The sequence below is a fragment of the Triplophysa rosa genome, unplaced genomic scaffold (genome assembly GCF_024868665.1).
Source record: "Triplophysa rosa unplaced genomic scaffold, Trosa_1v2 scaffold52_ERROPOS256272, whole genome shotgun sequence".
In the NCBI taxonomy this organism is placed as follows: domain Eukaryota; kingdom Metazoa; phylum Chordata; class Actinopteri; order Cypriniformes; family Nemacheilidae; genus Triplophysa; species Triplophysa rosa.
The window spans coordinates 106,188-121,616 of NW_026634540.1; the positions used below are offsets into that span (position 1 = coordinate 106,188).

A 15,429-nucleotide genomic window follows, 5' to 3' on the forward strand; every position below is an offset into this window, starting at 1 on the left:
CACACACACACACACACACACACACACACACACACACACACACACACACAAAACACATACACATACATACACACACATACTGTACACATTCTTACACACACACACACGCACGCACACCCACACAAACACGCACACACACGCACACACACGCACATACACAAACACGCACACCCACACAAACACACACGCGCACACACACGCACATGCACACACACGCACACCCACACAAACACACACACACACACACACACACACACACACACACACACACAGATACACCCACATACACACATACACAGATACACAGTTTGAACCATATGTGTACCATAACTTTGTTTTTTGTAAAATTATTGTAAAGTTTCAAAGGATTTATTTTGCAAAAGATCTGAGATGTTCTAAGCAATCTTAAAAACTGTAACTTCCTGATTTACTTCTGTCTAATGTGCTTACTCTAGTGCTAATGATATCTTCAGTGACTTCCTCATTTTCATCAAACAAACATCATCTTTGGCAAGTGCCTGGTCTAATGAAATGGATCCAGTGTATGAAAATTCTGCCTACAAAGATTCAACTGCTGAATTTAGAGGCGACTCTACTCAATACAAGGGTAAGATTGACCTGCATCCGAATTAATATACTGCAACCTTCTGTTTCTATTTTATCCCAGTGATTTAGAGAGGTCTTTGCAGATTCTGCAAGGGAAATATAATCCTATATGAGCTCATTATTATTATTTTTATTTTTTCTTGATTGGTTGATCGTTGACCTGTATGTGCTGTACTGTAAATCGGACAGTTGTTAAATGATAAAGAAGTCACTACACCATTACACAATATCAGTTTTGAACCAAAATATTCATAATAAGGTCTGTGTCAAAATAAATAGCAGAAGTATCATGTGGTGAACAAACAGTTGAATTTGCTTGTCTGTGTGGCACCATTACAGTTACAAACTACAGTGAGATCAATCTGCTCGTTTAAACTTCACCCATATTGAGTATTGTAATGAAGTGCAGCACTCAAGTGCAATAGATTAGGCGCCAGAGAAAATCAATGCAACACGGGACAACATACAAAAGAAAAACGAAGTTATATACGAAGATTTCATTTGCAAAAACAGATAACTTAGCTTGTTTGCAGACACATGGTTTTGGTTGAAATTGTGCCATAACATCCTTCATTCAATGTATTTGCAACATACAAATGATATTAAAATGTGTAGATGCTGATATTGTAGACAACCGCATTAAAGAAAAGTCATTTTGAATTCCAGGTCAGACTCTCTGTAAGAGGACTAAAGTTCTTCTGATAGTTCTCAGTGTCTCTGTTGTTATTGCTGTTGGGGGTCTCTGTGTTCTGGGGGTCCTGTGTGAGTATAAATGATATTAACTGATCTTTACTCAGTGTAAATAACCTTAATGTTATTGTCTTAACCTCACTGCTGATGGTTGTTTTGTATTTAATCAGATCTCAATAAGCGTGTAGATTTTGAATCACTGCATGCACAGCATGAGATGGTTTTAATGCAGCTGTCAGATCAAGAGATTAACAACACACGTAAGTCAAATCTATTTCATACAGGCCACATACTTTAATAAGCGCATTAAATATTTTTCTCAATCTCTGGGATTCCCATGACCCACAGTTTTGTGTAATTAATTACTTTTTAATGAAATTGTGTACCTCCACCAAAGACTGTTGTGCTAGCACAGGTATATTGCTGTTTTAATTTGAGAGTAATAGTGCTGTAAAACTACATCTCTACAGAGATTTGAATTGTAGTAATATATAAGGATTGTAGCAGAGCTGTGATATAAGGGCATGGTTGTGATTGATTGATTGATGTTGAAGATAGGCCGGACATGACTGTAGGTTTATATGAGTGTTACATATTTCATTAGGCTCACTGTAATTCTTTATTTGCCTTTGGTGAAGATTATAAAGGACAGCTGCAGGCACTCAATGATCAATACAAGGAGTCACTTCGAAAGTTGCACAGATTAGATGGTAAATGTTGACCTGTAAGGCCTGACTGTCTACATGTTTAGTTGTAAACATGTTCATATTGTTCGGCTTCAGGACTCATTGTTTCCTCTTGCAAACCCTGTGAGGACGGCTGGACAGAACACGGTGGAAAGTGTTATTTCTTCTCCTCTGAAGCACAGACATGGTTTAAGAGTCGTAATTCATGTGAAGCATTAAAAGCTAATCTGGTCACCATCAACACCAGAGATGTACAGGCGAGTCTCTCAAAACTGAAAGGGCTTTATGCTGTTTACATCAGATGGAACAATGACTGCATCTTGCATAACTGCAATTCATGTCAATGTTCAACTTTAGGGTTTCCTGGTGTCTAAAATTAAAGAGACTCACTGGATTGGTCTTGATGATCTGGAGACTGAGGGCCGGTGGGTTTGGGTGAATAACCAAACTCTTGAAGAGACAGGACTACAGTAAGAACTACTTACTTATGCTTTCTGCCTTAAAGGGGTGATATGACACGTCTAAAACAAATATTATCGTTTGTTTTAGATGTAATGTAATGTGTATACACGATTTAAGGTTTATAAACACTGTATTTTCCACATACCGTGCATGTTTGCATCTCCTCTTTGCTCCGCCTCTCTGAAACACACAGATTTTTAACAAAGCTCATGGCTCTGAAAAGCGAGGTGTGCTATGATTGGCCAGTTAACCAGTTCGTAGTGATTGGTCAAATACTGCAAGCCTGTGACGGAAATGTAACCATATTTGGAACATCAGGTTCCAAAGCAATTGTGTCACGATGCGTGGTGAGACAAGGAACAGAGGACCCAAGCACAGACAGCGGATAAGGGGTTAGACTTTGATAATAACAAAACAAAAACCCACGAGGGAGTAAAATAACAATGATATAAACATGACAGATAAACAGGAACACGGACTAACTAAACTAGACAGGACTAAAGATAACATTTACCATAGATTACAAATAACTAGACTACACTGACACGACAGAAACTGTCATCGAAATGAACCAGCACAGGACAGAAAAAACAGGGGCATTATAAAGGGACCAAATCAGGGGAACAGGTGCAGGGCATGAAATCATTAGCAAGCAATAATGAGGAAATGAGGGGGCAGGGTGTTATGATTCACAGGGGAAGAACCCAATTGCTGGCAGCGATTGACACAAAACAAAGGTTTATTAACAAAAATACAAAACAAAGACCCACCATATAAGACAGGCAAATAAGACAGGAACGTAATCTTACTAAAACTGGACAAAACAACACTTGACAAGAACTTACACTGACTGGACTTTACTTGACTAGGAATTTACAATCGGCAGGAACAAGACGCAATGTCATCAAGACAGAACGAAACAAACTAGCACAGGACAGAAAACACAAGGGCATTATATAGGGAGACTAACAAAGGAAGATAACAATGGGCAGGTGTGGGTAATGGGACACAGGTGGAAAGCTATACGAGGAACGAGAGGGGCGGGGCCAAAGACGAGACCAGAGAGAACGCATATTAAGTCATGATCGACAATTATATGTTTCTCTCCACACAAAGCCTACGGCTTTGTCATGACCCTGCCACAAGATCAAGAAAGACATGACATGGAGAGGCAGAATCATGACACAGGGACAAAGACGAGACCGGAGAGAGCGCATATTAAGTCATGACAACAATAACATGCCTCTCTCCACACAAAACAGGAGGCTCTGTCATGATCCTGCCACTAGGAGAAACATGACATGATGGGGCAGAATCATGACAAATTGTACTGACAGGTACTCCCACCTTACTTGCATATACATTTGGGCGGTCTTAGTCAACTGGGGGGGGTGTGGTTACACGAGGCGTTTCAGGCAGGTCTGTGTGAGCATTCGCTTTTAGATAGAATGAATCTTTTGTTCCGGCGCTTTCATTTGTGCAATTTTACGTGTCTGATACATGCATGGGCAACTTATAACACACCAAAGACACAGAAAAACACGTATTCACACCATATGACCCCTTTACAGTTTTTTTCAACTGCTTACACACATTTTCAAAAAGCTGCCTCTTTTTTTCAAAACTTTACACACAAATCCAAGAATTGCACAGACAAAATGCAAAATGCCTCACATCTCTTTCAAAATGAAGCACTACATTAAAAATATCACAAACACATTTCAAAAGCAAACATTTGTCTTCTGTTGCAAACACTTTTACCGTAATGTTATATTTTGGGATATATCATGTACACACAGTTATTCAAAACCTAAAGCTCTTCGTTCATGAGCTCCTCTGTACATTTCTGTAGAAGATTGAAAGAAATTGGCAGAGAGATGTTTAAAATTCACTGTAAAAACAAAAGCTAGATTGAAACCAAACTTTTTATTTCTTGTGTTTATTTATGTTTTTGCTGGTTGTGAATACAGTATTACTGTACACGGTACGGAAAAAAATTCTGGAGGACACGATGTATTGTTGAGGGACTCACAGCATTTATGTTCGCAAAAATTGTGGCATCATTACAGTAAGCATATGGTTGCGTATATTTCACGAATTCTAAAAGCATTATTGGCCAAAACCAAATTCACGATAGCCGTCTCTTGCTCTTCAGTGAACATGTGACCTCGCCCATCATGAAACCTTCGCCTTTCCACTCTGTAGAAGATTCAGGAACAGTGTGAGTGTGTGCCATAAACTGTAACATAATATACTATTTTATACAATATGGTCAGAATGTCTTCTTACAGTTGGCTGTACTGCTGTACAGTGTGATACCTCACCAGACTGTGACCAATGCAGTGCACCGTAGTAAATGAATGCAAGGGTACTACTGTAAAATACTGTATATGTATTATAGCCTACTGTTTGTGTACATTAGATCATGTGTACATAACAGTAGATTGTTACATACCTGTTCTCATTTCTAAAGGTTCAAATTATACCTGCCATTGTAAATCGACTCAAATTGGGCTGGACTCTCTGTACAGCCTCTCTTGTTGTTACAGTAAACCGTGGTTTATCACATGATCAATGACTGTAGCCCTGATCTCATTCGAGACCACACTTCTTGTTCCTCGTCTTCCTCCTCTTCTTCCGACTCGTCCTCTAATTCGAACTCTGCCTCATCCTCTGGCTCTCCCTCCAACTCCCCTTACTCTGTCTACATTGTTTGCATCCATTGTTCAAAACCTATAACTTGACCCTTGGCCTATTTATAGGCCTCTTCTAAAGTCATGATTGGTTGGTGTTAAGTAAAGCAATGTGTGTTTGCACATGTGAGGAGTTAGTGTGAGGCACTGAGGAATTAGTGTGGCATTTTGATTGGTTGTGTTTGAAAAAGGAAATCAATATACTTCCTGTAAGATCTTTGTGTGTTACATAGAGAATTGTGTGTTGTGTTTTGCAAAAAGTGTTTTATGAAACTGAAAACTGAGTCAAACATCGAGAATTAGTGTATGGTTTTGCCGATTTGGTGTGTGGTTCTGGTGTTTGAGTGTCAGGTGTTACGGTCTTGGTCTGGTCTAGGTATTGTTTGCACATGGGTTGTTTTGTGGTTTGTCGAGCATGTGGATAGCCGGTGGCTGATCCTGTGCTCGGTGTCTGCGTGTCTCTCCCCACTCCGTGTCTCCTTGGACTTCCCCGCACTGGTGAATTTCCACTCCACACTCACACGCCTGCTGTCTCATTTGTCATTTAGCTTTTGTTCCCGGTAATTGCCCCACACCTGTCTGTTATTACTTCTCGTTATGTTTTCCCATATATTCCCTTTGTGTCTCTCGTCTGTTGTCTGACCGTTGTTTTCGTGACCTGTTCAGACTGACCCAGACGTTGCCGCGGCACGTCTGATGAAATACTAAATCTTTGTCTTAGTCACAGTCATTGTCTAGCTCTACTGTCTGCTCACCTTGTCTGTTGCTCCGGAACCTCCTTGTCGTTCATTTAGCTCCTGTGGGCGTTCAGTGCAGCTACGGCCGTCGTCTGCCAGTGGTTTTCCCGGAGAGTCGTATATCCAGAGTCGCACCAGGATTTATTTCCGGATCTTCTTCACGGCACCCGGGCTGGTTGAGAAAGCCCTACTCTCACACCAACTCGTCACCGCTGGGTTCCTATCCTCGGTCCTGGCCACCGTGCCCGACTCCTTCCGGGATCTTCTCTTCTCACCACGGTCCGCTACTGCAGCATCCACGAACTGTACCACATCTTACCACCGCAGGCAGAAACGCTCGCGGTGGGGTAGTTATTCCTTGTTTTGTTGTGCCGTAAATAAAGTTTGGTTTACCGCATCTGGGCCGTCTCTGTGCTTCAATCATGACAGTCAGGTTTCAGAAATTGTGTGACAAGTAAACATTTTGTGTGTAAGCAGTTGAAAAAAACTGTAAAACATTCGCTTAATTTTAGAGGTTCCAAAAATCATACCAGAGTGAAAATCGAGAATTTAAAAATTTAAATAAAATGTTTTGATAAATTGAATATGCCATATGATAAAAACAATTCTCTAGATATAGAAAAATCTAGGAATAAGCCAGTTCGCAAGATGTTAACACTGGTCCAGAGGTACTTCAGGGTTCAGTTTTTATTTATTTATTATTATTATTTTTTAAGTACTCCATATGTAACCTGTTACAACAATGACAATGTAATATTGGGTCCTCATGCCCGTCATGCATTCAAATCCAAAATCTGGCGCCGTTATGAATAAAAAATAACGTAATAAATAAACGATACAAAAATATATGATTTACGATTAAAAACAAACAATTAAACTATTTTAATGGCTTCATTCATACCATGAATTCAAATCCGTGCTCCAGTGCAGTTGGCAAACAAACTATGCGTTCAACTTCAGCACCTGCACAACAAACAAAAAGTTATCCAAACATTTTTTTAAATTAACTTAGAGATGAAACATATCATGAATAATTTCCCATTAAAAACAAAACTGAACTATTTTAAAGGCTGCAACAGCCTGTGAAATGCAGAGGTAAAAAAACACACGGGCTGCAGTCTGAATCGGGCTTAGAATTCTGATTAGCTGTAGGACAAGGGCGGGGCTAGAGCCTGAGTGTCTCAGGCCAGGGCCGGGGGCTAGAGCCTAAATTTGAGGCCCATGCAGAGCTCTATTGTGAAAGCAGTAGGGGAGACCAGGGATGGTTGTAACATTTTTTACATTTCTGTCTGCATCTTGGAGTTTGTCAATGGGGTGATCAACGGCATCACCATCTAGCAACCGTAAAATAATTCGTACAGTCTCTCTGTCGGTGATTATTCCATTGAGCTAGCATTTCTGGTACATCCACCTGTAACCGTGTGACTGCCCTGCCCTGACTGCCAATTACTGTCTGTAATTGTTCTTGTATAAAAGCTGCCACCTCAGCTTCAGCAGTCTTGTTCTTCCTCCTCCAAAGCTGGTGTTTGCTCAAAAGTCGCTCAAGAGTTCCATGGCTAATTTTAACACCATGAACATTCTCCAGTAGAGTAAGAATTTCACGATTTGCAAGGCCCTGTCTTAAATATTGCTCTATGTGTCTAAAGTCCATGAATCACCACAATGCTGATCAAGCAGACTGCACATAAAACACAAGGACATACGATCAAAAGCACATAGCAGCATAGCAAACATGTGCATGTGCAGATTAAGCCAATATTACGAGAAAGTCAGTATGAGAAAGTTTCTCAAAATAATGATTTAGTATGTCAAAATTTAGACTCAGTATCTCATTTTTATGAAAAATGAAAAGTTGACTTAACTTAAAATGTCAAGGCAACTCGCTGCACAGCTTTTTTGAGTTTACTCAACTTTTGGCCAAGTATTTCACCTAACTGAATTATCTGAGTAATGTCACATGACTGTCAATTGAAATAAATAGTTGAACCAACTTAAAATAAAAATGCAACAATCAAGTATCTGAGTTCACTCAACTATGGACTTAGTTGGCCCAACTCAAAAGATTATGTTTCATATAAAATTTATATAGAATTGTTTTATTATTATTTACACACTCTTAATACTCAATTCTGCTTAATAGATATGTTATATACACACTCTGCTTATGTAACTGCTTAAGCTGTTTGTGTTTTAAACATTTAGTGGACTCCCTGCGTCATTTACTTCAGAACTCAACACTGAGCACATGAGCCTCAATCATGGTAACAATCATCAAACATCATTAAACATCATAGTTAAACAGGAACTCTAAATACCAAAGGTAACTTACAATGACAACAAAAACAAAAAATATAGCCAGCAAACACTAAAATAGCAATCATTTTAATCATTTTAACCAGCGAATTGAAAATTCTGCAATGCATGCTGGGAACTTTCAAACACTAGAATTGTTTTTTGAGATTACACAGTTTGGCAAGTTGGTCAAACTTCTTGACGCGCTTTGGACAATCACTTAGATATCTAAGTACAGTCAACAAAAGAATCTTTGTTGGTACCATGCACATTAAGACTCATTTTGTTCAGCATACTCAAAATAATACATTCTTCGTCTTCTAGTAAAAAACTTTGTTCAAATTACTTAGTTACCGTTGTTGGGTGAACAATTTGAAGTTGTATTTTTTACAGTGTAGTTTCTCATTATTATGAGTTACTAAGTCATTATTATGAGATACTAAGTCATAATAATGACTTATAAAATCTAAAAAAAATTCCCAACCCTGGCGGAAACGGGCTTCCATATAAAAGTTTCCCTAGAAAAAGAACTTAAAACCACTTATTTTTTACTGTGTACTGTACAGCTTCTCTTTAAAACATGTATGGTATATTTAAACATTTATATATTTCTCTCCACTCTCTGCTGCCTCTTTCTTTTTGTTACGGAGAAATGCCCTCTAGAGGACAGTAGTACCTCCTACAATTCTCCTCTGTATATCACTAGTACTACCCTAATTTTTAAAAGGGGTTACACATATTATTAAATCCTAAAGATAATAATTATAAATGTTCAGTGGGTTGTATTTTTAATTTAAATTCTGTAATTCTTTTCCATTTTAAATGTTCTTACAATACACTACACACATTATAGCCTAATAAAAGATTCCATAAAATAAACATAATAATTTATGAAAATATGTTATTTCTATTGAGTGCTTGTTTGTTCTTCTGAAGGTTCTGGTTCATAAAAGCATCAGGGAGTGAGCCAGATAACACAGGTGGGGATGAATCTTCACCTGGAGAGGACTGTGCTTGTCTGGGATATGAGAATGTCGAATTAAACTCTTGGTTTGATGCAAGTTGTGAAACCAAGAAAAAGTTTATCTGTGAGAAAAGAAAATTCATATCTGCTTCACTGACTAATTATAAGTTGTGAATCTGTTTCCAGAAAACCTTTTATTGATTTCTTCACAATGCTTTTGAGAACACGTCTAATGTTGGGATTCGCATATCCATATATACTGTGTACTTAAACCTGTAGGATTTTGTGTATTTTCTCTCACTATGTATTATACCATGGTGCCTTTATATGAAAGGCAATTTTGCAATTTAAAATAAAAAAGCCCACAACACACTGTGTGTTGTCTCATTTATTGATCATTTAATAATCAAATTATTTCCACAGTGATACCACAATATCAATAATAAACAGTGACAAAAGAACCACCTGCATGCATTGGGTCAACTCAAACTTCAATTTGACCCAATATTTGTGCAAAATTAAAAATAAGTTTAAAAAATACATAAATTGACAAGCTACTTGCACATGCAAGGCTTTCCATTCAATAATAAACGCACAGAGTCAGGGTACTGTCAATCTGTCCTATTGCTGGCGTCTCTTTTCACCACCTGAGGGCGCCATAGTGCTCTGTGTTTCTGCTTGTGTTTTGTAGGACTCCATTTCCCATTATGCCTTGTGTCTCGTTATTGTAACTGGTTTCACCTGTGTCTTATTTAATGTTAGTCTCTTCTCTTGTGTATATATTGGCCCTTTGTTCAGTTGTGCTTTGTTGATCGTTGTTATTTGTTATGCTTTGTGTCACCTTGCCTTGTTCCGTGTATTATACTCACTTTGTGGATTGATTAAAATAACTTTACTGCACGTGGATCCGCTCTGTGTTCCCCTGCTTCTATTCGTGACACAATCGAGTGTAACATTACACGTTATACAGTATTGCAGTTTTGAATCTACAAACACAAAAGGTATTTTATTGTAACGTGACATAAAAACTGAGTGTTGTATGAATGCAAGATGTTTGCATTAAGAATAATTAAGTCGCATCACTAAAGTTGAAAAAACTCTTGGCCATGTTCCACAGAAATAATGTGACAAAAAATCCGCAGTGTGAATGATTCATTAACAGGTTAATTCTGTGGTATCACTCAGCGTGGGTTGTGAGGGGTCACAGGTTTTGGCCGTGTGGGTAAGTGGTGTTAAACACGCTGGCGTCAGTAGCTGCTGAAGTGTTTAAGAGTTGCAAACGACGCATTGTTGCTGTTTTTCTGCTTAATGGTTCAGATCACGGACACGGTGAAGATGATGTTCAGCATGAGTGGCTCTGTGCTGTTTCTTCTGACCTTTTCATCCGTCATCTCTGAAGTTGTAGACTTCAGTGAGTGTAGAGAGTTTTTCTATGATGGAAAGCCTCCAGTGATTCCTGGCATTCTGGAGAATTCACGTTCCCAGAGAGATCAATTCAAAACGATCTGTCAGAAGTATGCTGGCCTATACAAATATGCGACATTCTACGATACAACAAACAGGATTCCTGTTTTTTCAGCATACAAATTCCATGAGGATAAAAAGATTGAAAGACTGAGATGGGCGTGCCATATGAAAACCAAGCTATAGATGAAGACTTCTTCGATAACTGTTATAGTGTGAATCGCGGTCACTTGTTTCCCAGCTGTCACTCAGGTGATGAAGACATCGCTCGTTCTACATTCACATATACCAACACTGTGCCACAGAAGATCAGCTTCAATAGCGGCAGCTGGACTCGCACGGAAAGAGAGACTATAAAGGTGATGAGTAAATACTGCCGTGACAGCAAGTACAACAGAAATGTTTTGGCCCATGTGTTGACAGGAGCTGTGCCTGGCAACATGAGCGAGTGAACATTCCATCATTCATGTGGATGGCATTCTGCTGCTATAACCGCTCCTCGGGTTCATGGTCCTCTCAAGCTTACTGGGCTCCAAACCAAGATGAAATCAAAGCTGACAACATCACAATCGATGAAATAAGCCTGCAGGAATTACAAACAAATCTGAGTAAATATTGGGTTAAAGTCACAAACCTATTTGGCAACGACTGTAAATAACCGATCAGATTACTGTACATCCCACTGAAAGCAAAGATACAAAAACAAAAAGATCAATAATGTTTCAAACAACCATAAGGGTTTTAATGAGCTTTTCTAAAATAAAACAAATAAGCATGCTTTTAACTCTATTTTAGCATTTGCAAATGTTTCTTAGCACACATAGCAAGTTTCACTTAGTATACGTATATCTACTGTAAAATTATATCATACATGGAAAATAAAAGTAAAAATATGTCTCCTCAAAGCATGTAATAAATAAACTGCAATAAAATGTTCGTCAAACTCATCTCACTTGATATAAAAGTGTGACATTTCTGTGACATTGGTACTGTAAATACTATACAGTGAAATGTGAAAAAGTATGGACACCCTTTTGAATTTTATGCTTATGCTTTTCCTTATCAGGACATAATAAAAATCATCTGGTCCATGGCAGGCCTTAAAATGAGAAAATACAACTTCAGATGAACAACAACATGTGACATATTACACCGTGTCACTGTTTATTTAACAAAAACTATAGGCCAAAATGAATAAGCCATGGGTGAAAAAGTACAGACACCCTTATCATTTCCATAGGAATTAAAGGAATAGTTCACCCAAAAAATGATAAGATTCTGTCATCATTTCCTCACCCAAGAGTTGTTCCACATCTGTATAAATGTCTTTGTTCTGATGAACACAGAGAAAGATATTCCGAAGAATGCTTGTAACCACACAGTTCTTGGCCACCATTGACTAGTAGGAAAAATGTCTTTGTAAATTTCTTTGTTCTGTTGAACACAAAAGAAGATATTTTGAAGAATGCAGGAAAGCAAACAGTTCTGGTTTACTTTTGACTACTATTGTCATTTTTCCTACTATGGTAGTCAATGGTGACCAAGAACTGTTTGGTTATATATCCTTCCCTCTGTTTATCAGAAGAAAGAAATGTATTCAGGTTTGGAACAACTAGAGAGGGAGCAACTCATGACAGAATTTTCATTTTTGGGTGAACTGTCCCTTTAAAAGGGTAAGTAGTGGTCAGGCACTGTTAATCACATGTTTTTGATTGACTGATCACCAGCAAGTGTGAGCACATCTATAAAAGCAGAAGTTTTGGCAGTTTGCTTGTCTGGAGCATTCAGGTGTGTGTTAACACGATGTCAAGGAGGAAACACATCAGCAATGAACTAGCAATTGTTGCTGCCATCAAACTTGGAAGGGTACAGACATTTCCAACCAAAGTCCATCGTTCTACAGTGAGGAAGATGGAAGGCATTCAAGATAGCTGTCAATCTTCCCAGGAGTACATCCCAGCCAATTCACTCCAAGGTCAGACCGTGCAGTGCTTAGAGAAATTGCAAACAACCCAAGACTCTACAGACCTCAGTCATCATAGTCATCATGGTAAATTATGAGGTTTGTGACAGTACAATTAGAAAAAGACCATGTCTGAAAAGTTTGCCTTGAAGAAGCCACGTCTCTTTAAAAAAGACACGACAGCACAGCTAGGGTTTGCAACAACCACAGCTGAAAAAAACAGAAGACTTCTAGAACAGTGTCCTTTAGACAGACAAGAAAACAGGGGAATGTTTGGCCATAATGCACAGCACCAGGTTTGGTGAAAAACATAGACATCATATCAGCACAAACACCCCATGCCAAAAGTTGAGCACGCTGCTGGAGGAGTGACGATTTTTGACTTGTTCTGCAGCCACTGGACCTGTGCACCTTGCAGTCATTATTGAGTTGACCATATTAAGTATTCTAGTCAAATGTGTGACCATCTGTCTAACAGATAAAGCTTGGTTGTTGGGCATGCACCAGGACAATAATCTACAACAGAATGGCTAAAAAAGAAAAGAATAATAGCCAGACAAGTCCAGACCAAAATGATGTGGCGCATAAGCATAAATGCCCACAAACCTCAACGAACTTTAGCAACACTGTAAAGAAGAGTGGGCCAAAATTCCTCCAGAACTATGTGAGGAATTGGCATACGGACAACAGAAAACGATTACTTCAAGTTATTCCTGCTAAAATGGGCTCTAAAAGCAACTGAATCTTCTGGTGTCCTTACCTTTTCACACATGGCTTATTCATTTGGCGAAGTTTATGTTAATCAAACAGAGACACGGTGTAATATGTCACATGTTGTTGTTCATCTGAAGCTAATTTTAAGGCCTGCCATGGACCAGATGATTTTTATTATGTCCTGATACAGAAAAGCATATATTAGGGTGTGCTTACTTTTTCATAAGACTGTAGTAGACCAGAAAAAACATCACAAGCTGGATTACATATATTTACATTTATGCATTTGGCAGACGCTTTTATCCAAAGCGACGTACATTGCATTGTACTATACATTTTTTGTTTCTGTATATGTGCATTCCCATAGGATCAAACCATGACATTGGCGTTACTAGCGCAATGATCTGAGCCACATTATTTGACAACCCAGTTAAAATCATTCTTTTCTTCTTTGTGAGGATTCAAAACGCCTGCATCTTAAAACAAAAGTATTCACAAATGTCAATGTATGTTTTCATTTATGACAGATGTGTTTTTCTAAAAACACACAGTTTATGCAGCAATTAACAAAGATGTCAGCAAAGATAAAAGGTTAAGGCAAGAACAGCACAGCATGTAGGACACAAGTATTTTAGAGCAAAGTGCACTTGTGGTTTTCAATGTACCAACATTCAAGTAGTGCTGATCTGAAATGCAGAGCAAACAGAGTCCAAAATTCACACCTGACCTCATGATGCTTCAAGTCTAAGATGAGAGATCTGCGGTCATGCAAATTCAGCTGTGTGCAATAGTAAGATGGTAATGCTACTCCATTGGCTGATGTTTAAGTGCAAGCTTGTGCTGCTAGAAAAGTGTGAAAGAAAACTTAACACTCTTCATACAAGTCTGCAAAACCTGAGTTCACATGAATGTGTGCGTGTGTGCGTGATTGTGTGATGACCAGTGATGCCGGTAACGCGTTACTTAGTAACGCGTTACTCTAATCTGACCACTTTTTTCAGTAACGAGTAATCTAACGCGTTACTATTTCCAAACCAGTAATCAGATTAAAGTTACTTATCCAAGTCACTGTGCGTTACTATTTTTGTCATTTTCCTTAGTAAGAATATATATTTTTTGCTTTCTTCTTGCGTCTCAGGGAGTGAAGTCACGTATGCGACAAGTCACGTTTTCAGCATGAGGACACTTCACGTGTAATAGCCCCTACCACGCAGCGACACAAACGTAAACAACAATGGAGGGAGGAGAGAGATGCGCGTTTTCTAGCTGGAAATACAGTCACTATTTTGTGTTTGTGTCAGCTAAAGATGGCAATATTAAGGTTCGTTGTACACTCTGTGCTATCGACAAAGTGCTATCTAGCTACAAAAACACTACGTCAAATTTGAAGAAACATTTGGAGTCGCAGCACTGCACAGTCAAACTTACAGAGCAAGTCCCACAAGGTGGTGCGAAGCAGAGAGCAGGAGGTCCCCCACCACCCAAACAACAAAAGCTGGACTTCGGTGCAAAACCAGTAAGTGGGGGAGAGTTGAAGAAGTTGGTCGGGCAGTATGTTGTAGAGGAAATGCTGCCCTTAAACACGGTTGACTCACCCTCGTTTCGTGCCATAATAAACAAGATCCCTACTACTGTCAATGCTGAGCTGCCTCACAGAACAGGAAATAGTTTTTAAGTTCAACTTAAAATGTCAGGAAATACATTGTTGACATTACTGTTAAAAATACACTTCCAATGAAGTCAGTGTTGGCAAACCCGGTTGTCATTTTTATGTTGCGGCGGCGGGGGTGTTGTCGGCAGCTGCTGAATGTAACTGATAAAGTAACTTGTAATCCAGATTCAAGATTCCAGTTTTCTCTGCATACAAATACACCGGGACCAATCATTTCAAGAGACCAAAAATTCCACAAACTCGCATGATTGAGTTGCAGGTTTGTTAACATTTTTTGTCCTTTTGAAAAACATGTTTTATGTGTCCTTTTTTGCAAACCCCGTCGTCTTATTCTATTGGTTGATGTATTGGTCTGTTAACTCTTTCTCTAGCTTGAACCTTCATCTTCTGACATGAAAAAGCCATTTGAAAATCAGGCTAGAAATCAAGACTACTGGATAAATGACAAATATAACTGTTCTCCCGGGACCTTATTTCCTATGAATC

General features: G+C 38.8%; 1 protein-coding gene and 1 pseudogene across 2 annotated transcripts; both read left to right on the forward strand.

Annotated features, from left to right (window-relative positions):
- The first annotated feature begins 508 nt into the window (after positions 1–508).
- Positions 509–9,487, forward strand: LOC130550996 (CD209 antigen-like protein C). 2 transcript variants are annotated; one of them, XM_057328532.1, is made up of 6 exons: positions 509–607; positions 1,273–1,368; positions 1,467–1,556; positions 2,079–2,239; positions 2,340–2,452; positions 9,103–9,487. In XM_057328532.1, exons 1-6 carry the CDS (start codon positions 532–534, stop codon positions 9,302–9,304), a joined length of 738 nt encoding a protein of 245 aa, XP_057184515.1. In that variant the 5' UTR covers positions 509–531; the 3' UTR covers positions 9,305–9,487. The 2 variants fall into 2 exon arrangements, with proteins under 2 accessions (XP_057184515.1, XP_057184514.1); XM_057328531.1 differs by lacking the exon at positions 9,103–9,487 and adding an exon at positions 5,932–6,331.
- Positions 9,488–10,438: 951 nt separating this feature from the next.
- LOC130551000 (endonuclease domain-containing 1 protein-like) lies at positions 10,439–11,252 on the forward strand (annotated as a pseudogene).
- Positions 11,253–15,429: the final 4,177 nt, after the last annotated feature.